The 24,852-nt window shown below is 38.7% G+C and overlaps 1 protein-coding gene across 7 annotated transcripts in view; it reads right to left on the bottom strand.

Moving 5' to 3' along the window:
- Positions 1–24,852, bottom strand: part of GRIK1 (glutamate ionotropic receptor kainate type subunit 1) — a 369,747-nt gene that overhangs the window by 72,185 nt on the left and 272,710 nt on the right. For all 7 annotated transcript variants that reach the window (XM_043593769.1, XM_043593770.1, XM_043593771.1 and 4 more), the window contains exon 7: positions 23,268–23,411. In XM_043593769.1, the coding sequence (XP_043449704.1) occupies positions 23,268–23,411 (144 nt within the window). The remainder of the gene's footprint in view (positions 1–23,267; positions 23,412–24,852) is intronic.

The following is a 24,852-nucleotide window of genomic DNA, read 5'->3' as shown; positions in this document are numbered from 1 at the left end:
TTTGTGAGAACAATTTAGAAGGGAAATCTCCAAATTGTAAGGGTGTCTCCTTCTCTGTACCAGGAAGAAGAGAATAACTAAATCTATAGAAACTTAACAATGAAGCAGACATGCTTTTAAATCTGCATAACAACCATGCCCTTGTTTACTGTGCTTTGCTGGAAAAGCTGGCTCCTTCCTCTGCTCCACAGTTTCTCAGCTTTTCTGGGCATTTCCCATGTATACAAGAGGTATACATGTTATTAAACTTTTGTTTGTTTTTCTCCTGTTAACCCCTGTTTTTTACTACAGGGGCATCCCAATCAAGAACCTAGAGGGGTAGAGGGAAATTATTTTTCCCCCCGATGGCTGTACATGAACCTTGTCTTTCAACTATGTGCATGCCTCCTCAGACTCTGTGTGTATTCATAACTTATGAATGTGTTCCTGCTATTCCCTATTCCTGGAAGTCTCTCCCCTGATGTGTTCTTAAATATTCTGCTCATTGATAAAAGGTAAGATTCCCAAGGGCAGGGATGATTATCTGTTTTGTTCACTGATATATCCTAATTTCCAAGAATAGTGTCTGCATCTAGTAAGTGCTCACTAAATGCTTATTGAATGAATTAAAAAAATCAAGGTCAGTTTCAAAATTGTCTCCTCTATGAAGCCATTCCCAATCCCTTCAGTTAGAACATATAGCTTTTTCCTATGAAATTTAAATACTATTGCATTTATATCTTAGTATAGCCCACATCATAGCAGTATTGTATTACAATTCATGCATTTCCCTCCAGATTAAGGCACCCTTAAATTCAAGGCCAGTGTCGTATTCATCATTTACTTTTGCTGCTCACCTCTCCTCTTGCACCTGACAGTGCTACATGCATGGAATATACCTAGTTCATGCCAATAAATTGAATTTCTGGCTAAATATTTTATTAAAAATTATCCACTGTTACAACTTTAGAAGATGCAAAACATGACATACTTTAATCAGAAATTATCTTGAGATAAAATGAACCCTATTCTGTTAAACTTTCCAATGTCAGAGACTTTTGTGGTCCTGTCTGAATCCCAATAGGACAGCCCTGTTTTTCTCCACCTCAGCGCCCTGTAACTTTGGATTCCCTGCAAGCAGCAAGACTTCTCTCATTCTGGGAACATCACTTCATCTCACAGGCTTCCATGTCTTCTTCTGCACATGAAGATGTTCAATGGAACAGTCTCTGAGAGTCCACTATTCTGTTCCTTCCTCTATGTGGTTTGGAAATGTGCTCAAATTCCTAGCATGTGCTTACACAAGTATCTGCTGCCTGAGTGCAGAGACCGACAGGGCTAGGAACCAATTCTGGACCTTTCTGAAAGCTAAAACCATACTTCTGAAAGTTAAACCAGATAAATGGTGGATCTAAGGAGGAATATCCAGTCCACTTCTCTAATGAATCCATTAGAATGTAATGCTTAGAAATCCTAATACGGAATAATGTCCTTTCCTTTGTCTCTATCATTGCCCTGTCTTTCGGCCTCAGGATACTTGCTGAACTCATTTCTTGAGATTCATACCACTCTCACATGTCCATCAAGCAAATAAACTTTAGCTTAAAAAATTACCTTGCATTTTAGCTCTAGTGGTCTTTTATCGTTCACTGTGGCAGGTTCTTATGCTATAAATCCCAAGTGCTCATCTTTCTGCCACTTCTTAACTAACCCTTTTACAGCCGTACCCACCAGAGCACAGAGAAGCAAATAGGACTTGCCTAAAGCAATATCATGATATTTTGGCAGAACTGCTGAGTAAGTCCTTCAGTTTTGTTTTCCTAACATCACATTAAGCAAGACTTTTTCAACCCAACGACTTTGCAGCATTTATTTCCTCAGGACCAGGATTCTGGGGTTTAGATTCACTCAGCGTCTCAAGAACTTTCAGTCAAGTGAAGAAAAGAGTCAAATGAATCCAATGGCATTTCATGAAACTGCCTCAAAACCACAAAAGACTTAATTAGACTATGGTTATTTGACTTAATGGCGTTTTAAAACAATATTCACAAATTGTGGGTGAGAAAAAAAATCGCTTGGTGCCATACTTCAAAGATGTCGCCTTCAAAATTGCTTTAAGGGGGAAGCCGCATACATTAGTCTGCCTATTGTAGAATAATTAAGTTGGAATGGTAAAAGTCAATTGTTTTGATATCATTACAGTTCAGTTGAGTCATGTTAATTAGAATAGGTTGGGCTTGTTCTCATTTAGATGAGCTTCCGTTCTCTCTCCCTTGGTATGGTGCAAAATTTACTGTCAGCCATCGCTGAATAAAACGTTTTAAAATAAGAAAAACCAATTATAAAAGATGGGCTTTCCAGATCTCTAATTATCAAACTACACCGAAAGTATATTAATGAAAGTACACCTCTGGTTTAATTTTTAATAATCTTATTACTGCTGCATTAAAAATACATAAAACACCTTTCTGAGAAGGGAACACAGCGACACAGCAGTGATGGAAGGTGTTGCTGTTCCTTAGCAGTGAGACTGCAGCCAGTGAACTTGGTTCTTGTGCAGTGTGAAGTCTCCTCTTACAATCATATGGCTGCAGAAAGTCCGTTTCTTTATCATCTGACATTTGCGGCACCAATATAGGAACTGTTTAAGCTCTTGCCGGATTGTACCCCCAGGCAAGGTTGAGCAACTGATATGGAATCTGACTGATTTTGGAAGAGGTGTAAAAGGCATTACACAAATAGTTAATAAAAAGATACTCTTAAAAGGCATGTGCCCAGGACTGAAGCTCTCACCTCTGCAGGAGGAGGGCGGGGGGGAGAGGAGGGGCGCTTCTAGCCTCCACCCACCCACCTTCCATCGTGCAGTTACCCTGGGGCAAGGAACTTACAGGCACTCCTGGACAGGCTCCTTGTCAGAAGCTGCTTGCAAAGGGGTCACACTCTAATTACAAGACAGGTTGCTTATTTCCATTCGATGTAAATTTACTGAGCATGGGGACTAAAAGATCGTCTTACATCTGCCATCAATAGTTTGCTTAGAACAAAAAAATTGCAGACAGACAAAAGCTTGAATGTGGCATCAGATTCACGTATTTCCCCCTGGATCCTTAATGTGCTTTAAGACAAAGAGCCTTCAGAGGAGTCTTTGGGGCTGGGATTAGATAGACTGGTGTTTGAGAATTTACAGCAACTTACTTATTTTGGAATATGTTCATTCAAAATCTGTTTCTTCTCTGTTGCTTCATGATCATTTGAATTTACAATTCTTTTTTATTGAACTATGGCTTTTGGCTTGACTTCTGTATTCATTCATTAATCTCTCAGTTCCAGCTTATCACGTTTACCCTCTCTGGAAGGTTTAGGGTAACCTAGTATCCCAGTGTTGTCTTGAATATCTTGAATTGCCCTTCAGATTTCATCTTTGATGTTCCTTCCTCTAAGAAGTCCTAAATCTTAAAGACCAGGTTAGGTATTCTTCCTAAGTTTCCCATAGTGTTCTGTAATTTTTCCCTATGAATGTATGCAATACTCTGTATGGGATTGATGCTTACTGGTCTGCCTCTCCTATGTAACTATTGATTCATTGAGGGCAGGGTATTAGTGGTTTGAATAACTTGTAAAAGATGTTCTCACTGTACCTCTTATGAGGCTATCAGTTAAACATACTGAACAGAAACTTCTTCCATGGAGGTAGTTTTGGTATAACAAAGCAGCATGGACTTTGGCATCATTGAGTCCCAAAGTCAAATCCACTCTGAACTTCACCAGTGGGACAACTTGATCAAAGCAACTGAGTTCCATTTTCCTCACTTGTCAAATGGGAATACAAAACTCTACCTTGCAGGAATGTTAGGAGGATGAGAGCTAAAATACTCTTCATATCTAAGCATCAAAGGATTGGCCAGAGAGGATCTTTACTCCTCAGAGATTTCCAGTAAATGCAGAGGTTGAATCTGTGTCCTTAGAGATACCGTGTTGTCAGTAAGTCAATGTCCTTGTAAAGACTTGTGTATGAAGCATGAGTAAAGCATTTGATGTTAAGAAGTCACTTGCCAATTAATTCAGGGTGTGTTTACCTGCAAACATACTGGCTTGGATGTGGATAGAGACCCCAACAATATTGAGTGCGCCACTGGGTAAAAGCAAGCATCACCCCTGTAGCTTCTGAGTGTTCGGTATTATCTAGAGGTAGCAGGAACTTTTGCTCTGAGTGGACTTTTCCTTGTAGTAAATCTCTAGGTGATCTCATGCCAGGTTTACAGCAGTTTTTTTTTTTTTTTTTTTTTTTTTAACGGGATGAGGGCGTCACATGTGAAAGTGTTACAAGGCACAGAATTGGAACTCAATCAAGCAATTTGTTGAAAGAGATGGCTTGCTTCCACCATGGCCCTTCTTTAAACTCCTTTGAAATAGAGGACATGCTCTAGCCTTTGAGGGCAAGCACTTTGTTAGACTTGTTCCAGAGGGATCATCACCTATTCTTATTCTCTTGGGAATAGTCTGTCTAGCCTTTTCTGAACTTAAATTTTACTTGTGCTTTACTCTGAGGTTAAAGGGTTGTTGGCAGTTGCTTGGATCAGAAAAATCTGTGAAACAAGAACCTCACTGTGTGATCCAGGCCCTAAGCTGGGGCTAGAAAATGGCAATATTCTAGGGAAAGACACTGAAGTTGACATAAAACCAGGACATATTCACTTCCTTCTTTGGTCTAAGCATAAGTTATGTACATGGTATGAAAGTTAGCACATCATTTAAAATTCTAGCACCACGTGACTATAAGCTTTATGTACCCCAAGAAAATCTAATTGTAAACAGTGTGGCTTCCTAAAATTTTAAAAAGTAGAAAGTCAGCTATCAAGTTGAGAGGGGATAAAATTCTCATTTCCCAATGGCCCCAAACAGAAATTAGTAGGAATAAATAAAAAATCACTTCTTAATCAAGAGAAAGCTTTGCTCACTACCTGCTGATAGAAATCAGGGATGACCTATGAATTTTTAGTTTCTTCCTAAGAACAATCAAGCGTGACATCTGACAGAAATCCTGTCATGCATAAGGAATTTCATACAAAAACAACTTTTCAAGCACTGGGAATGGGTGGGAGGGCAGTGGAAAGAATATAAAACCTACTGTTTGTCTCATTCCCAATTCAAAATGTGGAAGGGGCAAATTATGTATTTACATAATCTGAAACTAGAGAACTAAGGACACTAATTTCTCAATTCACAGGAATAAGGAACCTTCTTGCTATAGCCAGGTATGCTGGCCATTCAGTCTGGATTTGCCCTGGGTTGGGATTGTCTCAGTTTTACAACTGAAAATCTCTTATCCTGGGGATACTCTTTGCCTCAGGCAAACTGAGGGGTGGTCATCCTAATTCTGGGATAATTCCAGCGTTGAACTCCCCCCCCCCCCAAATAAATAGCTTCATGGTATCAGTCAAACCATCCTAATTTCTTTACTTTTTTTGAAAGTTGCATACATAACTAAGAAACATTTTTCCAGGTCATATTTTCAATATATTTTGTTTATTTGGAAAGCTTTTTTGAACCATAATGACAATTAAGAATTGTCTGTATTTAAGGTGTACAACTTGATGATTTGATATACCTAACATAAGGTGTCCTAATTTCTGAATTAGTAAAATACAGTGTCCCATAGTATCACTGCAACAGTCACTCTAGGCACTTGATGGGTTCACAAGAATCTAGCTCTGGAGCAGATCTTGGGAAGACCAATTCCTAAAATTAGACCAGTCAAATATATGTAAGTCAAATTCGATGTGGGGTGTTCTAAGAATACTTCCTGTTCAAAGAATCCTATAGTAAACCTTTCTTAAAAGTGAGTAATGGTTCTCACATTTGGTCTTGAATGACTGAATTGTCGTCATGGTCTTGTTTAAGCTGGGAGCGCCCTGTGCTGGAGTGCATCATTTAGAATAAAATCTGTGTGACTGAAATGGGTCTTCCTCCTCTACCTGCGGCAGTTTTGGTTGGTGCCACACCTGATTTCGATTTACCAGACTAGTGACTTGCTACAGGGAGTGTTGGCTGCTGTTGGCCTACAGAAGCCTGCTAGCTTTGAGATGCCCCGGGGGCTATGCCCCAAACTCCCAGGGGGGAGTAGCCAATGAATGAGTAATTTGGGGCTATGTTAGCTTCGTAGGGGACCCATGCATGTTGGGATAAAATACATGTCCCAAAGTCCCCTGATGGGGTAAGGCTGAGGCTAGATCTCTCCTAGTGCCTTTCTCTGTCCTACTGAACTTCCCTCATTCCATGACTGGGTTCTCCTGAGTGTTCTCTCAGTAAATAAACTTGCACAGAAGTCTGCATACTAGGCTATACATCTGTGGATCCTGACCTGTATTATATATTATGATATATGAATACAGAATTTACTAAAACTTTATTTCAAATTGGCATGTTTGCTACTATTTATTTGACTTTCATGTTAACAATGATAATATCTTCAAGACAACACGGAAACTTCCCATAATGTCATAGAAGATAGAAAGATGGGACCCAGAATATTGACTGTGTATCACATTATATATCATCTCATTTAATCATAATTAAAAGCCTTCAAGGCAGGTGTTTTTTATCTCCTCTCTGAGCTGTCAGACCGCTTGAACTCACAGACCGCAAGATCATGACCTGAGCTGAAGTCGGATACTCAACCGACTGAGCCACCCAGGTGCCCCAATCTCCTTTCTTTATTGATAGGAAAATGAGTCTCAGAAAGGTCAAGGTAAGATCATTAGTTAATGGGGAAGCCAAACTTAACTTGACTGTCTTATTCTAAAGATTTTGCTATTTTTTTTTAATTTAATGTTCATTTATTTCTGAGAAAGAGAGAGAGCATGAGTGAGGGATGGGTAGAGGAGAAAGAGACACAGAATCTGAAGCAGTCTTCAGGCTCTGCTGTCTGCACAGAGCCTGATGCAGGGCTCGAGCTCACAAATTATGAGACCATGACCTGAGCCAAAGTTGGATGCTTAACCGACTGAGCCACACAAGTGCCCCATATTTTTTTTGTTTTTGTTATTTGACTCTTCCTATCTTCTTTTACTGCTTTTTCATCTTCGACTCCTCAATTTTTTTCATCTCAATCCAAAAATGATGAAAATACCTTGATTTCACCAATACCCAATAATCTCATCCATAGTCAAAGTAAAAATTATTGAATTTGAGCTTTCATAAAGTTATAATTAATCTTAGAAGTTCATATCTAAAAAAATAAAAATAGAATGAATAAAAAGCATATGCATGTTTTTGTTAATAAATTTGATCCTATGTAAGTCAACAGATTATGCACTGGAGTTTGCAATATGAATTTTATCAAGCTAAACATATGCTGCTACTAACATATTCTGCATATGAATAATTGTTTAATGCTTAGGTAACCTTTCACGGAGAGACTTTCATTTATTGTCTTTATTTTCAAAATGTTTTGCTAGCAAATCTTGTTGATAAAATATGAGGGCTGTGAGGGTAATTGCAATTCTTGGCTAGATGTGTTGCTTTGTATAAAGATGCTCTGGTTCCATTTCTGATAATAGCAAGATGAAAAGAAAATGTGTTAGCTTGTTGAATGGGGCAAACTTGGTTGAGGTTCGAAATTAGGTCAACAGTTTGTCACATTCACAAATCTTCATTGTTTCTTTAAAACTAAATCCCATGCCATGGTTGGAATTGTCTTTTAAAATATTTGACAGAGACCACACTCCCACACTCATTGCCTACAATGATTCAGAAAAATATTTATTTTTCAATTCCTTTCTCAGAAGAATTTTAATCACACCGTCACTTTCTGATTAGATCCTTTTTTTGGGTCATAAATCTTGACTATATTATTTGAGTAAGCTTACATTATTTGAGTAATTAGATAATGTTGTTAACATCCTGTTTTCTGTTGGTTCAGAATATTTACTTTAAAAGAGGACAGGATATTTAGAAAGGAAAAAGAATGTGGCTCCCTTAAAAGACATTGCCTTTACTGTTATTTATCATGCACCATAAACTTCAAAGTTGTATTTATCATGGAATCGATAAAAAAAAAAAGGAATGAGTAAAAAATCTCTAACATTTATACCCAAAAGGTCAGCTCAAGTCATTAGTGTCAAAACCTGACTTTCCAAGGCAAATCTTAGGATCACAAATTTACATAAAAGCCAATGAACATTTTCATCCTTTTCTTTGAGTGTTTCTTCCTAGGCTGCTCACAAAGGGAGTCAGCATTCACATATTATTTTCAAGTAGTAATTAGCTTGATGTTCAAATGACTGGTTTGTACTTTCAATCACGTAGACAACGAAAGCCCTGGCCGTGGGCTGAACTTGCTTTTTGGCCCACGTAGGACCAAGAAGAAAAGGTGGAAGGATAAAGAAGAGGGTTGCCCTACTCCTCTGCAACCCCACATTCTTCCCTCATATGCCCAACTCCCCTGCAGCTCTGAAAATTAGAGACAAAGAAAGGCTTGATCCAGACCTTTCTTCTTTTCTTCCTACTCCTTCCTATTCCTCAGCATGAGTTCATTGTTGCTCTGTGTTGCTCTGTTATATCTTCACTTAGATCTGACATCTTGAGGGCAAGAGGCCACACTTATTTTGGCTAATGTCTCTTTTAGTATCTTCCATATTGCGAACACTGATGAAAGTTTACTTAGGAATAACGGTACAATATAAAGCATGTATATACCTCATATCCTTGGTTAGTGATGGATGATGCAATATACAGAGGATAGAGGATGGCCAACATAATATAACTCCATCTTGTTACCTAACATGCAATCATTCTCAAACTGAAGTAGGAATCACCTAAGTTTCTGGAGGTTGAATGTGGGAAATAATTGCTGGTTTTGTTTGTTTTCAGCAATTTCTTCAGGTGATTTTGCTCCACACTACATTTTGAGAATATCTGGCCTACAGAATTCTTCCTAATCATTAGCACCCTATAAAAGTCCTTTATAGGAGTGCCTGGGTTGCTTAGTCGGTTAAGCGTCTGACTTCAGCTCAGGTCATGATCTCACGGTCCATGAGTTTGAGCCTCGCGTCAGGCTCTGTGCTGACAGCTCAGAGCCTTGAGTCTGTTTCAGATTCTGTGTCTTCCTCTCTCTCTGACCCTCCCCCGTTCATGCTCTGTCTCTCTCTGTCTCAAAAATAAATAAACATTAAAAAAAATTAAAAAAAAAGTCCTTTATGAACTGGCCTCTGCTCATCATCAGCCATTTTGTCTCCTACCATAATTCATTCTCAGCCATCAACTAGTCTCCAAATAATGGAATGTCTTTCCCCACCATGCTGCTTCCCACACTCCAACTCACTTTTTAAAGTATAGACCGCCCCTCCTTTTCTCTCAGAAGGCTTTTAAAGCACCTCAGATGAAGAACACTATTGCCCTTGGGTCCCCCTCTGTACCTTAAAGATACCTCTAGAATACAACTCAGCGCAGGGGAAGGCACATATTTGCCTTCATGTCTATCTTCATATTTGAATCTATTTTCTTTGAAGGCAGGGACTATGTCTCCCCTGCATGATTCAGCACAGGTATATCTCACCCAATAATGGTTGCAGAACAACTGTTTTAGAGTAACCTTGGTAAATGGTATGTATGAGGACTTGTTAATTAAATGGTTCTAGTCTTGAAGAATTTTCAAATATAGGGGGTGTGGCTGACACCATTTTTTTCCTTGTTAAGAGAAATTCTGACTCGTCATCCAAACTCTCACCTGATGGCCTTGCTTTCTATCTTACTGAGAAAGCAGAAGCAACAAGTTCCCACCACCACATCCACCCAGTTCATTACCAGCATGTCTGCCTGTGTTCTCCTGATATTAGGATGAACTATCCGTGGTCATGCCCAATGGATGCCCCAGACTCTCTGATCTACACAAGGACATTGCTTCTGTCATTTCCCTTTCTAATGTTATTGATTTGTCACTCTCTGACTGATCATTCCAATCAGCATATGGATGTGCTACAAAATACCTCATTCTGGAAAATACTCTCTCCATCCCATGCCAGATATACTGGACATTTTCACAAATGCTATTTTTTTTTTTCATTCTTCCTCTTGTGTGAATTAGGAACTATTAGCCTCATTTAATGACATGAGGGTGTGAGGTGCACAGAGCTGGTAAGGAACAAGGCAAGAATTCCTATCCATATTTTCTGATTCTGAAGAAACACTTGGCACAGAAGAGGGCCAACTGCCTACTCCTTAATCTCAGTTTTCCCAACTGAAATAGGAGGGAATTGGGAAATTTGCCATATTTGCATTAAATTTTAACATGCCTTCTACGATGCCATTTCAGGAGTAAAAAGTCATTCTGCCAGATAGGTGAAGCTGTTAAAGACTGAACTTCAGAAAAGTTATGTGTTACTATATTTACAATCTAGAAGTTTCAATTCTTTAGTATATTGTCAGTGCAGATGAGAGGAATTAGAACTAGGGTGGACATAGACACATTTTACATCACTGGCCAAAGTTTAAGTCAGATGCAATAATAACCCTGATCACTTCATTTGTCAGGGCAGAGAGAACTCTGGGCCACTGGCATCTGTGATTTTCAGGTTGTCATGGGGTAGGAAGCAGAGCTATACAACAGAGGACTCTGAGGAATCTTGCTGAATGTTTTGAATTCCACAAAGTTATTAGATATATTTGTTAAATAAATAAAAGCATATACATAAAGAAGTATAGTCCAGTGTTTTGGGGCATGTGATACCACTAGGTAGAGATTAAAGCTTTATCTAGCCATCTTAAAATTCTGGAATTTTAGAGACGCAGTTGAGTACAGAGATAGAAACATTCAGCTTAGCAGTGCAAGAGTGTAGCTTGTGTTCTATCTCACAACCTTGGGCCGGTTATCCAACCTTGCGAAGCCTTGGTTTTCTTATGTAAAATGGAGGTAAGACCCCGAGGGGTGTTGTGAAGGTCAAGTGGAAAAGTAGTTGATCAACCTTCCTTCCACTTTTTAGAGCACTTTCTATAAGGACACAGACTCATGGAATTTTGAGGTCATCGAGACAGAGTTGATGTGACTTGCCCAGTCTCATAGCTCATAAGTAATAGGACCAAGATGACAGTGGTCTTTTTCTTGAATTCAAGACTCAAGTGTAGATGGGTGTGTGTGCACACCTACGTGTATTAAAAGCATATCACCTTAACACATTATGAGAAATAGTTAATGGAAAGTTGTTATATATATGTACTCATATGCAATATTATGCTTTCCTTCTTTATATGGATTGGTTTGCCCCCAAGTCATGGAAAGTAATTTACTTGCTGAGCCAAACACACAAATATAACAAAGGAAAATAGTACTCCTGACTTTTGATTATCTGTGTTAAAAAAAAAATCTGAATTTATATTTTATTGGCAGAACCTTCTAGCTTAAACTATGGTTGCATTAGACTGATTGCTGAGTAATAGGTGTCAATACTCAGCAGGCCTGAACACAACTGGAAATTGTCACCTCTCCTTTTATTTGTATTTCAAATAGAATTTTTATTGGTAGGGCAATGTTTGGCAATTCTTTCTGTAGTTTTGTTAATTGATTCATACACTCTGGTCATAATTTTATTGATTGATATCAGTATTTAGCACCATCAATTTTTTTTATGCATTGATGAGCACACTATTTCTAGTCTGGTAATCCTGAAGAATAATCAGATATGCTAAATGAATCACCAAGCACATTTCCAATATGAACCTTTGGCAAAGAGTCTCCCTTTTTGCCCTGAGCACCCGAAGATTGGGTTCCATTAGCAATGTAGTATGTAAAAAATAAATGCCATATATTGAAATGGCTATTGAGTCACATTACAGAAGTTTTACAACTAGAAGAGGGGTTGTTCCAAAACTTACTGCTCAAATTGAAAGGGGGAAAAATCAGAGTGATGGGAGGCAAATATTTTAAGAGGGAAAAACATGCTCTGTGTTCTTATAGGGGGATCCTTGTTAACTCTCTGGAATACCTCCTTATCAGGTCTTGTGTTATGGTAACAATGTTAACTATTATCTTAACTATTTATATTATATCAACTATGTATTTATTATGCATTTATACATAGTAATTGTATATTGTATTAATTATGTTAGCTACCTTCTTCAATCGATTGTTAATTCCTTGATGGCAGGAAACATTTTACTTCTCTTTGAATTTACCACTTGTATTTGATAGGCATCCAAAATATTTGTGATTGAACGGTTGATGTAAGGATCAATTCCAAAAGTTGCACACTTTTAAGTATTGGGGGAAAGGTAGAGGGGAAGTGGCAAGACCTGGGAATTAGGATCTTCTTCCTACTGGCCATGATAGCTAGGAAAGTCTATAGGATTTTAATGAGGAGAAACGAATATCTGTGACCCACCCCATCCTCCTGTCCCCTTCCCTCTTCTCCTCAGAAGATGTGGATAGGCATACTGCACAAAGTGCCTATCAAAGAAGTGACATTTGACCTCCTTAAGGCTAGGGTACCTATGGTGATCGGATTGGAAGGCAGGCAGATTTAGTTTATTTACACCCCCCAAATCAGAGCTTGCACCTCAATCCACTCTAAGAGATTTTTCTTTGAATTTTGAAGGCTTTTCAGATTTAGAAGTTCCTTATTGGCCTGTGAATGTGTAGGAAAGGAATTATTCCTTTAAGTATTTGATTCCTTAATTACGGTCGTTCATTCATTTAGCAAACTTTCATTTTGCTAACGTTTTCTCATGGAATTACTAACAGTAAGATCAAGAGAAAAAGGTAAGTTGGTGGGAGGGGCATGGATAGTGTTGAGACAAGAGAACAGAGAAAGAATTGTATGGATTTCAAAAATTCATCTACATGTCTCCTGAATAGAAGAGTTAATGAGGACAATTCATTGTGGTGTTATTTCACTTGTTTTTAATTAAAGGAGGCTTACTCTGTATTTATTGTATAAATGCAGCCCCGATGGGCTAACTAACTGTACAATTACTATCTTACTCAGGTCCCCAGAATACGATACAATGACAAGCTTCTGAAATTCATCCCCCATTTAAGCAATGTGAGCTTCACCTAGTCACCCACAATTGTAAGCCAGTTCTCAGAAAAGCTATTTAAAAACAAATCTGAAGTATACATAATGATGGTGAAGAAAATAAACATTAAGCAAAAGAAGAAATGATAAACATAACCTTTAGACCACATAACTTCCTTGGATGTCAGCTATTTCAGGAACTGAAATGATGCATTTATCATATTCTCATCTGTTCAATATATAATTATTTTAACTATTATGTGTGTTGTTTATAACCCATTATCTTGCAATAACAGCTTGCATGGATCACTGCATAATTTAAAAATATAATGGCTTTTCTTGCCAATATTTGATTTCCAACTCTAAATCTGCTGACTTTAACTATATCTGTTCCATGCACTTTGGGGAAATGAGTTTTTATTTCCTAAAGATTTATCTTAGAATATGCACCTGGAGTTTCTTTTTTCATAAACTGCTTTCCTTTGGCACTGGTTCATGTGGTGGCTCATTTTCTGACATAGAATAAATTGGCTCTGTACTCGCAAATCAACTAAACGGGCAGGAACACAAATCTGAGACCCAGTGGGTGTAAAGTGGGTGGGAATAGGGCACTTGTTTAACTGTCTAGATAATGTGATCAAGAAAACCTGGAAATCAAGTCATTTGGTCTTGATTTACTCAAATTACCCTGGTCACATGAATTTTATCATTGTCTTTGTTGGGTAGATACTTATTATTATAGTTAACCAATATGTTCTGTGACTATCAAGATAAAAACATGGATCCCACATACGTTGATTTCATATTGTTCCCTAGTTAACCTGGTTGGGTGAGATACTAAGGAAACATTTTATATACATACATATATATATATATATATATATATATATATATATATATATTTAGTCACTAAGATGTATTGAGCACTTGAAATGTGGGTAGTCCAAACTGAGTGCTGTAAGTTTAAAATAGAGACTGGATTTAAAAGACTTAATAGTAATAATAATATAAATTAATAATTTTATATTGAGTACATGTTGAAGTGATAATATTTTGGATATACCACATTAAATTAAATACCTTATTAAAGCTAATCTCAGCTGTTTGCTTTTAATTTTTTAATTAGCTACTAGAAAATCTAACATCTATGTGACTCACATTATATTTCTACTGGACAGTGCTGCTTTAGAGCAAATTGTGCATTTGTTCATAAAAGACTATTAGGTGTTCATCATAGCATTGTTTCTATATGCCAAGAATAAAAGAAAACAGAGGTATTCAAAATATCCATTCATAAAGGAATGGATAAGTACACTAAAGTACAGGTGACCCTTGAACAATGCATCTAACTTTTGACTCCCCCAAAACTTAACTATTAATAGCCTAGTGTTGACCTGAAGCCTTACCAGTAACATAAACAGAGTAACACAGATTTTGTATGTTATATGTTTATGTAGTATATTCTTATATAAAGGAAGCAAAAGAAGGGAAAATGTTTTTAAGAAAATCATAAGGAGGAGAAAATATATTCACAGTACTGTATTCATATTTTAAAAAATCCATATATAAATGGACCCTCACAGATCAAATCCAGGCTGTTCAAAGGTCAACTGTATATTCAGTAAATGATCTGTTTCTCTACTTGGATTCTTTAGTCTCTTAATATTTGCACGTCGTATTACCTCTTTTCTTTCAAGGCTTTATGCAAGTTTCACATGAACTCAGAGATGCTTTCTAACTACCCTATGTAATATAGCAATACCCATTTTTTTTCTTTCAAAGACCCCTACACACTGTACCCACTACTGAATCTCGCTTTTCTGATACTCCTTGTCATTTTAAGTACTATATTTCCTTTTATATATGTCTGATTTCCCCACTATTGCATTCTTGGTGCTAGAATAATGTCTGCCACATGCTAGGTATTCAGTAGATATTTGTTGAATGAATGAATGATAGAATAGTAAATTTCAATGAAAAGGAATAAACTGGAAAAGTAATAAATATGAATCAAATTAGATATATTTCAACACAACATTGATTAGAAAAGGAAATTGCTGAATGAGATATATAGACACACACCCACGAAACACATACACACACACACACCACCACACATATGACATTCACTTAAGTAAGTTAAACACATCCATGTGCATGTGAGCACATACACATGTACACATACATACAAACTGTGGTATAGAAAGCAAATTCTTCAGTCCCTGTGATGCAGAACGAAGACATTAGAGGCCGAATGGGAGAAGCCAGGTAATTGACATGAGTCTCTGAAAGCTATCTTACCAATACCAATGTTATTTAGAATCACATAAACTAAGGAGAATTTGGCAAAACCTTCCATTCTATTCGAACACCCTTTCTTCATTTCCAACAGGTGATTATTCATCTGGACACTGCCAATTTCAAAGATAAGTATCTTAGCACCTTAGTTCTATATAAGTATATATAATTGATAAAAACTGTAAACTATGAACATCTGGGAACTGATCTCATTTCTCTGTCTAGAGTTGTACAGGGATTGAGGGACAGACCTGAAAAATCCACTCTTTCTTTATCTCTAAATGTCTTAAATGTGAAAGGGTATTGGGGTAAATGGCTTTTATTTACACAGTGCAAAACTAGGTGGTGGTGCTGAAGAATAGTTTGGATGGCAGGAGCTTTTCAATAGGTGTAGAATGACAACTATATATGCAACCTTTTCCAAAGTCTAGAGATTTGAGTGAGTTGACTGCCAGATCCGATGTCATCTAATTAATCCAAGGGACAGCTTTTCCTGGCAATCAAAGTCAAATGGCATGCAATATTGGGGAGTGTTACTCAGTGGAAACACAGCAGGATTAAACATGTCAGAGCTTTGCTTCTCCAGGGGCTTTGATTTTTTTTAATTCTGTGATTTTTCACCTGGATCCCATGTAAAAAAACAAACACTCAATACTGACCTATTAAGTAGAAGTCTGAATAAATATCAAGACAAATATAGGTGACTCAGTGGAGAATTTTATCTTCTACTGTTGGATTTTTAAGAGCTTAAATTTAATTATCTCATTTATATATTCAAATTAATAATATTCATTTAGTCAAAATAGAACAAATAAATTACAACTTCATAGCAAAACAGGGGCAGAAAGCTGCCCATATTTTCAGTGATATCCCATTTAGGTTGACATTTGGAAATAATTTTCACTCCTGTATAGTAAATTTATTTTGGACCAGATCAATGGGGGACTATTTATATAGTTTAAAATTAAGTATTAGCTCAGCAAAATTTATTAACAGTTTGGTGGATTTTAACTTCCTGAGTTCAATTCAATAAGCATCTTTTAAATGCCTGCCATGTGCAGGCACAGTGCTCTGAGGACACAAAGATAAATTGACTTTGCCCTCGTCCAAGGGAAAGATCTTACAGTGTCTGAATGAAGCACGTTAAGCGCTCACGTAGAGATGTAAAGCAGCTATGGAGTCAAGTTGAGGACCATCCCTAAATAGAGGTTCGGGAGAGGCTCACTAGAGAAAATGGGTTCTCAATAAGAGTTAGTCCAGATAAACAATGGGAGGCAGTGCTTTCTAGGCTGAAAGGCATATGACAAAAGGAGTGTTATAAGGCAGGTTTTAGTCAGGAAAAGAGAGGTTCATCTGTCTCACTGTGTGAGAAAAGCATGGTAAATGCAGGAAACTAGAATCAAGTTTATGTTTGTAGAGGGTAGAATACCTACTACACATTATGTCACTCTATACATGACAACACTTATAAAAGCGTTGAGTATCAAGAAATGAGGCTCAGTGAGAGGTCATTTTAATAAACCAGGTGAAAAATGATGAGGGCAGAGGGCAAGGAATGTTGCTAAACATTTAGGATAGAAAGTTAACAGGACTTAATTAGTTAAGTGTGCTGAGGTGGATGGAGAAGTTTAGATAACCTGCAGAGTTCTGGTTTGAGTGACAAGCTCTATTTTACTATAATGTTTCAACCCAGTTACCATTGTGATAGCTATCAGGATGCCAGAGTGCGTAGATAAGCACTACCAAGTTCCCTATGCATATATACAAAGGAAATGTCCCTCAGAGATTGTCCTAGAAGTTTTGGACCTGACCATGAGGTCAAAGATTTATAAAAGGGGTCACATACATGAAAGAGGCAGTTGCTGGAGAGATTTATCCAGAAAGAGCTGCTGTTTCTCTGTGAGTTATGCTCTTCTGCCTTCAGGATGCCCTTTTTGAATCCTGGTAAGTAGGATTTCAAGGGGCCATTCAGGGAAATCTGAAACAAGTTGGCTGCAATTGGAGAAGCAGAAGACCAATGGCTGACTCAAACATGAGGAAGTCAAGGTAGACTATGGACAGTGGTGTGGCCCCTAGGTGACAAAAGAGGACTACAGAATATCTGATGAATTGAGGTGGTCAGGAAATACTGCATCATGATCAAAGGTACTCCCAGGATACCCAAGGAAGGGTGATTGGGTGTTTCCTGGGTGCTAGATTTGAATCCAGAGTGCCTTGGTGGGAGTATAGGCAATAAGACTGCTGAGAGGGGTGAAGAGGTTTCAACAGAAAAAAGCAAGAGGTGTACCACTGTGTATCACAGGGCTGAAGAAGCATGATATGCTTCCATCTGAAAAAGACCCATTATTTGGGACAAAGAAACATCAGGAGAGACTGCCCACCTGGAAATCATAAACAGTCGAAGAAAATCCTTCAAGGAAAAGAGTTAGGCTTAAAAATTCCCCAGGCGCACCTGGGGACATGAGCTTAGACTATTGGCTGAATCCAGAGAGTACAGAACAGTCCTGTCAAGCAAAAGTGTTCTCACTCTTTTTGAGCCTGGTAGGACGTGCAACAGCTAAGGGTATGGCAAGGAAGTAAGTGAGGAAAGGAGAAAGAGGAGAAACCAACCACACGTCTCCTCTCCCCTAGTCTCCCAGAAGACTTGAGCTCAAAGGGAGGAGAAATTTGATGTTAAATCACACTGGACTTCTGAGTAATATTAGAATAGAAATTTGAATTCGAGTTCCTAAGTTGAAGATCAACTTAAAGGGACCCTCGGACTGTCACTGCCTTAAGTAAACACAAAAATCATGGAAAATCCTATTTTCACTGAATAATTTTAAGTGGATGATAGGAGCAACACTAAATTGGTTTTGCTGTCCCACTAGTTGTGTTTGTTTGACATCCCAGTTAACATTGTCATTTATTGACATTGGGCTTTTGTAGCAATAATAGCTTTAATAGATAACATGACAGATTCTATTTGGGAATTTGTTGATGTGGGGGTGTCAGTACGATATGCAGATGGATGTTTTCCAATAGAGAAGTAGCTACATGAATTTAGACCGAAGGGAGCAGTCAGGGTTGTATGCAAGAAATACTTAGATATCTCCTTGTGCAATTTTTTTCCCTTTTAGCTCTCTATGAGTGTGGACCACTTCCAAACCAAGATATCTATAATTCTTCAATAATCTTTGTGGGTTTATCTGCTTTAATCAAACTTACACAAGGCTACCGAGATAAACTGTTTGAAATATCACATTTTTGTGCCTCAAGAAGAGTGACTTTTCATCAATTATCAATCAGATTGGATTTTCTCAGCTCAGCAGGCAATTTTAATCAATCGTCTTTCCATATTTACTTAACCTCATTTCTCACCACTTTTACATGGGACCGCTCCTTCTGACCCCAACAGAAGGTCAACTCTTTATGCTTCATTTATACTTTTGCTGTTCACCATGTTGGAACCCACTTTCAACCAAATTCTATTTTCAGTACCCAATTCAGGTACTCTTAACATGGGTTTCAGGCCAACTAGGGTTGTTGTAAGGCCTCTGAGACTGCAGATGAATATTTCTGCCTTTTGTGGGAACAATGAGGCCATGGTTTAAGTCAGTTTTCATATAGGATCTGTAACCCAGAAAATAATTAAGTACCACTGACATAACCTAAAATATGTAATTCACTTCACTGTGCCCATATTTCAATGCCCCTCCCAGCACCTGCAATTACAGACCCTCTTCTTCCAAGATGCCTCAGTGTGCTTGCTTTTGCTGCACCTGCTCCCACTGATTGCCCCATGGCCAGCTGAAACTTACTCTGGGTCCAGAGTAACTTCTGACCACAGACAGGAAGTCCTTTGGCTTCCTCAGCCCCCACATTCAGCTACCATTTCTATGACTGACCTGAGATGTGGTTTGCTAGGGTTTTTTGGTAGCTCAACCTGGTTGATGATTACCTAAAGTTTTGGGCCCCTCTTGAACAATCATATACATGCTCTACCATCGAAAGTTTCCCTCATTCCCTGGCATCATTGAAGTTGGCTCCCTGTGCCATGTCTCTTTCCATGGGACTCCTGATTTTCCACTGCTAGGTCCTGTCCTCCGTTTTGCAAATACTGCTACTTCATCTTGGACTCCAATAATAATAATGTTGACACCAATAAGAACAATATTGATTACATGTAAGCATGTTACATTACATGTAAGCATTACATGTAAGCATTCAGTGCTTACATAAGCCAGGCAATATATTTAATGTTTTATGTGCAATGCCTCATTTCTTCCTGACAACTGCCTTACCTGATAGACATTTTTAAGGGAACCTTCCATTTATGGTAGCTACCCTTTATTGAGCAACCATTACATGCCACACATTTTGCTAGGCTGTACATATATGTAATCCCCACAAACACATAGAATTTTTATCTGCATTTTGTAGAAGAGGAACTGAGAATAAAGAGTCTCAATGACTAAGTTCACATAGACAGCAAATTGCAATTAAATCTCAGGGTCTGTGTCCCCAGTGCCAGAGTTAAATAGGCTGGCCTATTTCTCAGACCCCTGCCTCACTTCTTCACCAGAACCTATGGTCCTGGTAGACAAGTCTAGATGACCCTGTTTTTTGCCTCAATTAATTGTTTCTGGATATGATATTCATATCTCGTGTCTGTCCTACAGTACCTGCTTATAGGTCTTGTGCATTCAGTTCCTTTGCCTGTTCATTCATTCATTTATTAGCTCACTCACTTGTCTGGCATCTACTTATTGGGTGTTCATTCTATGCCCCGTCTTATGCAAGAACTAGGGAAACAAAACTGGAAAAGTACAGCTTGGAGATAGACATGTAAATAAATATGATGATCTAACGACTGTGATGGAGCCAAAGAGCCAAAATTTATGAGTCAAGGTCAGCATAGAGAAGCTAGTGCTTGAGTTGAGACATAAAGGGTGGCCCAGAGGAGACCTTTCAACCAGAGGCAAGAGAATTTGGTGGGAGCATATTGCCAAGTTCAGGGAGCCCCAGTAGGTTCAGCAGGTGCTGGGATTGGGGCAGGAGATGAGAGGGATGGCATAGGAGATCAGAAACCAGAGCACTGGAGACCCTGAAGATTCTGCCCATGAGTGTAGGTTTTATGCCGGACACATGAAAGCTTCAAAGGAAGTCTGTCATTCCTCCACTATGTCGAATTTGTATAGTAGATAGTAAAATCCACATCTTCCATTGGGGGGGAGACAGTTCCCTGTAGTGCCAAGTTAATTTTACTTGTATGATGGAGTCTCAGTACCTCTTGCTGGGTGGGGATTTATAATCTCCTAATATATTTGCTTAGCAAATGCCTAGAGAGGTGACACTGTGACACACTCTACCAGGTTTAAAATGTCCTTTAATTCTTCCTCTCTCGAGTCGGCCTGAAACACCGAAGGGTGGTTAGCCTGAATAACTTGTCTGCAAGGCTTACTGATTCTAAATGATGTGTGAAGTTATCAGGGATTAGTGCACACACAACCACCTCTCTGCTTGGAAAGTTTACCTCCTGTGACAAATTTCATCTTCACCCCATAAATTCAACCTGCTGACTTGCTCCTTTACATGATTTCTGATTATAGTTTGGAAATCCTTTAAAAAGTGATAGTTACTAAAAGAAAGGACCCAGGGAAGTTTTAGGACCACGTGCCTTACTAAAACCCGATGCCTGCAAAATTTTGTTGAATTAGGTACTCTTTGAAAGAAACACCTGCATTCTATCACGTTTGCATGTTTTGGCCTGTCTCAGAATTCCTTCCATGCAATCTTTCAACAGGCTGGGACACGGCTCCGGGTCGCTCCCTATCCCATCTCTGCAGGTACCTGTGTCCTGCCAAGGGCGGCATATGGCGTTGTGACTCAGGAGACAAAAAAGATGAGCACAATGGTGACAAAAGTTTTCAACCCATGATGCACCTCTCCCTTCAACCCCCAACTGTGGAGCCCGAGAATGGGGAATTTGCTCTTTGGAGTAAAAGATCATAAAATGCTTTCTTGCTTTCATTGTGGTCCCTCATCTTGGAGTTCATTATTTCTTTAAACATGCCTAACTGTAGCTTGGAAATTTTACTTTCTTATACAAGCAAAAAGATGCTTGGGGTGCTCTGAGTGTTTGATCCTGAGCTTTCATGAGGCCTCATGCCTTTCCTTGCACTGGTACGAGATGAAAGGAAACCAGCTGTTTTCTTGTTAAAGATCAAGGTGATCAGGATAGTGATTCAAGACCTAGCGATGATTGCTGCAGGGAGAGCAGAGGCTGGGTGATGTTATTCCGTTAGGCACAGTGTGTCAGATTTCTGTGGCTGTCAGAAAGAGTATTTCATTTCATGCCTATTTGTGATTTCTTTGTTGTTGTTGTTGTTGTTGTTGCTGGGTTTCAATTCCTGGCATCATACTCAGTAAACTGAATGAGGCTATTATTAGTAGTCTATCCGAATGGTAAGAGAAGAGCTAATATCTCAGATTCTTACTATGTTTCTGTGCTGTTCTTAACAACCTCACTTTTTATCCTCACAATAATGCTATGAGATAGAAGGTGTCATTGCCATTTTACAGAAGAGAATATTGAGACACAAGAGTTTAAGTAACTCTTAACTTCAGGTAGTTAATGAAGTTAAGTAACTCAACTTCATTGTGTGGGTTATACTGCTCACAAATGTTAGTAGAGCTGGGATTTAAACCCAAGCAACCACACCAGGATTAGGGTGAGGTAAGAGAGGTTCCCTAGGGCACAAAATTTAAGGCAGCACTCCCTTGAAGTCTCGTGTAGGTGCAGGGCTCAAACCTGAGAGTGAGTGCCTCCTTGAATCACATTCCCAGGGAACTTCTTTGCTGCTTGCCACACCCTAGACTCAGCCTTCCTTTGGAGGCTGAGTAGTGTTAAACCTCATGGCATACTGCCTCTCTGGTTCTCATCCTTCTGGATCAGAGCCATCTGTTAACAGGGAAGTAGATTGAACAGCCCGAGAGAGGGTTTGTAGAGACAAGCAGGGATGGAGCCCAAAGTAGGATTTCTCCCTTGCTCTTGGCTGGGCATTCTTGTCTTGTACTATGTGCCCTCCCATTCTTTTCTTTTCTGACTTTGTCTCACCTCAACCATCTCCAATACAGAGGGCAATAAAGATGCTCTTCACTTGAGAGGTAAATTTCTGCATCCCATAGAGAAAACATTAGAGCAGCATCACAGAGGAGGGTGTGTACTCAGACCTTATTTCATCTTGTCAAGTCCAGACACACCCTGAGGTATATGTTGATGTCAAAGCTAATCCAAGGACACATATCTATGAGAGAAATCTCAGAATCTTAGAACAGGGTCTGCTGAGGAGAAGTCAAATTGCACCAGAGAAAAGGAAAGTGTGTGTGTGGTGGGGGGGGGGGGGGAGGGTAGTCCAGGATCTCAGGGCAATCATGAAGAACTCCGAGAAGTCCTTGAAAATCTTTTAGTGCACTTGGTCAGTTTTGAATAGGACTGGACTTTTCTGGTGTGCTGACAAATGGCAAAATAATTGCTATTTCATTAGGACAAACAGATCCCTCTGTTCAGTCATGCACAACTTGATACTTAGGAAACCACTGGAATTATGGGATACCAGGTGGGAACTATCCCTGGTATCTCTCAGTGATGGGCAAACCCATTCTTTGACTCAATGAGGCCTGGAATAAGCACCTATGAGCTCCTAATCACATATGTGGAGGAGAGCCAGCAGCAAATGAGATGAGCATAGCGGAGATGAAGGAGAGTGAGTATTACAGTCTGGTAGCTTCTTTGAACTTCTCAACATCATGCTAGAAAAGTTCTGGTAGTCCTTCTAGATAAACATTTACCAGTGAAATCCCAGCAGATTGGCTGATGATGGTTTCTCCTCCTTTATAGATATCATACCACCAAAGCCATGTGGGAAGACCACTCTAAATCAACAAGTCAAACAGCACTCTGCATAGGGAAGAACTGGGCTGTGAACGAGTAGCACTTGCCTCTTTAATTAGGTTCATAAATCTGGGTCCAAGGCGCCATGGCTTGTGTCGATGACACTGTAAGGAGCTGACGGTCAGCTGGGAAGCCCGGTGGGAGGCAATGGCCACCATGTACACGGCATCATACATCAGAGCCGCTTCAGTCTGTGAAGGAAAACACACATCACATCTTCAGTTCCACCTTTGTTTACCTTCCTTTACCTGCAAAAACATTCTGCCTGCTTCCTTTATCTCGTATTTGTCTGATCTCAACAACCATTCATTCTCCAGCTGAATAGTCTTCACTCTCCAGTAGCTATTTTTCTCTAACATAATACCTCCTACTCCACAGTAAACTGGAGTCATAGCTCTGCTTTGTTTTGAGTTCTTAAAAAAAATAAAACAAAAATACAAAAAATAAAAAGCCCACCTCACCGATGTCAGCCACATAAGTCTTGATTCGGGGAACAAATATTTGGAGCATCTTCCGTGTTAAGCATGGTGTTAAGATCAACTACATTGAGTTAGAAGTTACTAAGCCTCAACATTTTAATATGAGATTTTGTTTTTTAGGACTTACCCATTTATATGTTTATTTGCTTGTTTCTATTTGGTAGAAAGAAACAGATTCAAGCAAAACTAATAGGTAATTTCCAAATAGAGATATTACTTGTGCTTTTTGCTTCTATTTACTAGAGCCAAGATGGTCTGAGATATGGAATCAAATCAAACAGCAGGTTGTAAGAGACCTTCTGAAAAACAGACCTGTGTAACTAGCTCAGAATACACCTTTTATCAGCATTTGCTTTTTTTGATAGAAAGTGTAAGTAGTTATTGCTTTTGGGGGTTGGGCATCTCATTCTTCCCTTCCTCATGATATTTCTCTCACTTGCAAAATTTCACACAAAAGTGCTAGAATTTTTATAAAAATATTGTCATGTTTTCTTAAGGATAAAATCATATAATACCTTCACATTTTAGTTGAGGGTTTTCATCACAAACTTATTTGAAATTCTCAACAAGCTCCCCAAATCAACAGAACAGATAGATAAAACTACTGATGTAGGAAAACTGACCTTTAGACAGGATATTGGCTTGTGTAGAAACATATATATAGCCAACAATTGGTAGAGTTAAACCTAGAATTCAGGTCATAGATCAAAGATTATCATGTATTTTTTTTTTCAGAAATCTGTTGATTCAACATGTATTATGCACTTACTGAGCATGTCTTAATGGAGGTGGAAAGAGAGGGTAAGGGTTACTACATCTTGCACTTTATCCATCTATGAGGCCAGAGAGTATCCCCACTTTAAATCTGTTTCCTGTGCAATTGCTATCATGGCATTTTCCATATGTATTTATAGTGACATCTGTTTCTCAATAAGAATGTGGGTTTTGCGAATGCAGAAATGGTTCAACTTCATTCTCTCTCTCTCTCTCTCTCACCTCCCTATATATACATATATGTAAATTTAATTTAATATTTATATATAATATATATTTAATGCTTATTTATGTTGAGAGAGAGTGTGTGTGTGCACGTGTACACACAGGATGGGGGGGTGCAGAGAGAGAGAGAATCCCAAGCAGGCTCCTCACTGTT

Source organism: Prionailurus bengalensis, chromosome C2 (genome assembly GCF_016509475.1).
Source record: "Prionailurus bengalensis isolate Pbe53 chromosome C2, Fcat_Pben_1.1_paternal_pri, whole genome shotgun sequence".
Classification (NCBI taxonomy): domain Eukaryota; kingdom Metazoa; phylum Chordata; class Mammalia; order Carnivora; family Felidae; genus Prionailurus; species Prionailurus bengalensis.
The sequence above is the reverse complement of the archived record's forward strand: the minus strand, read 5'-3'. Positions and strand labels throughout refer to the sequence as shown.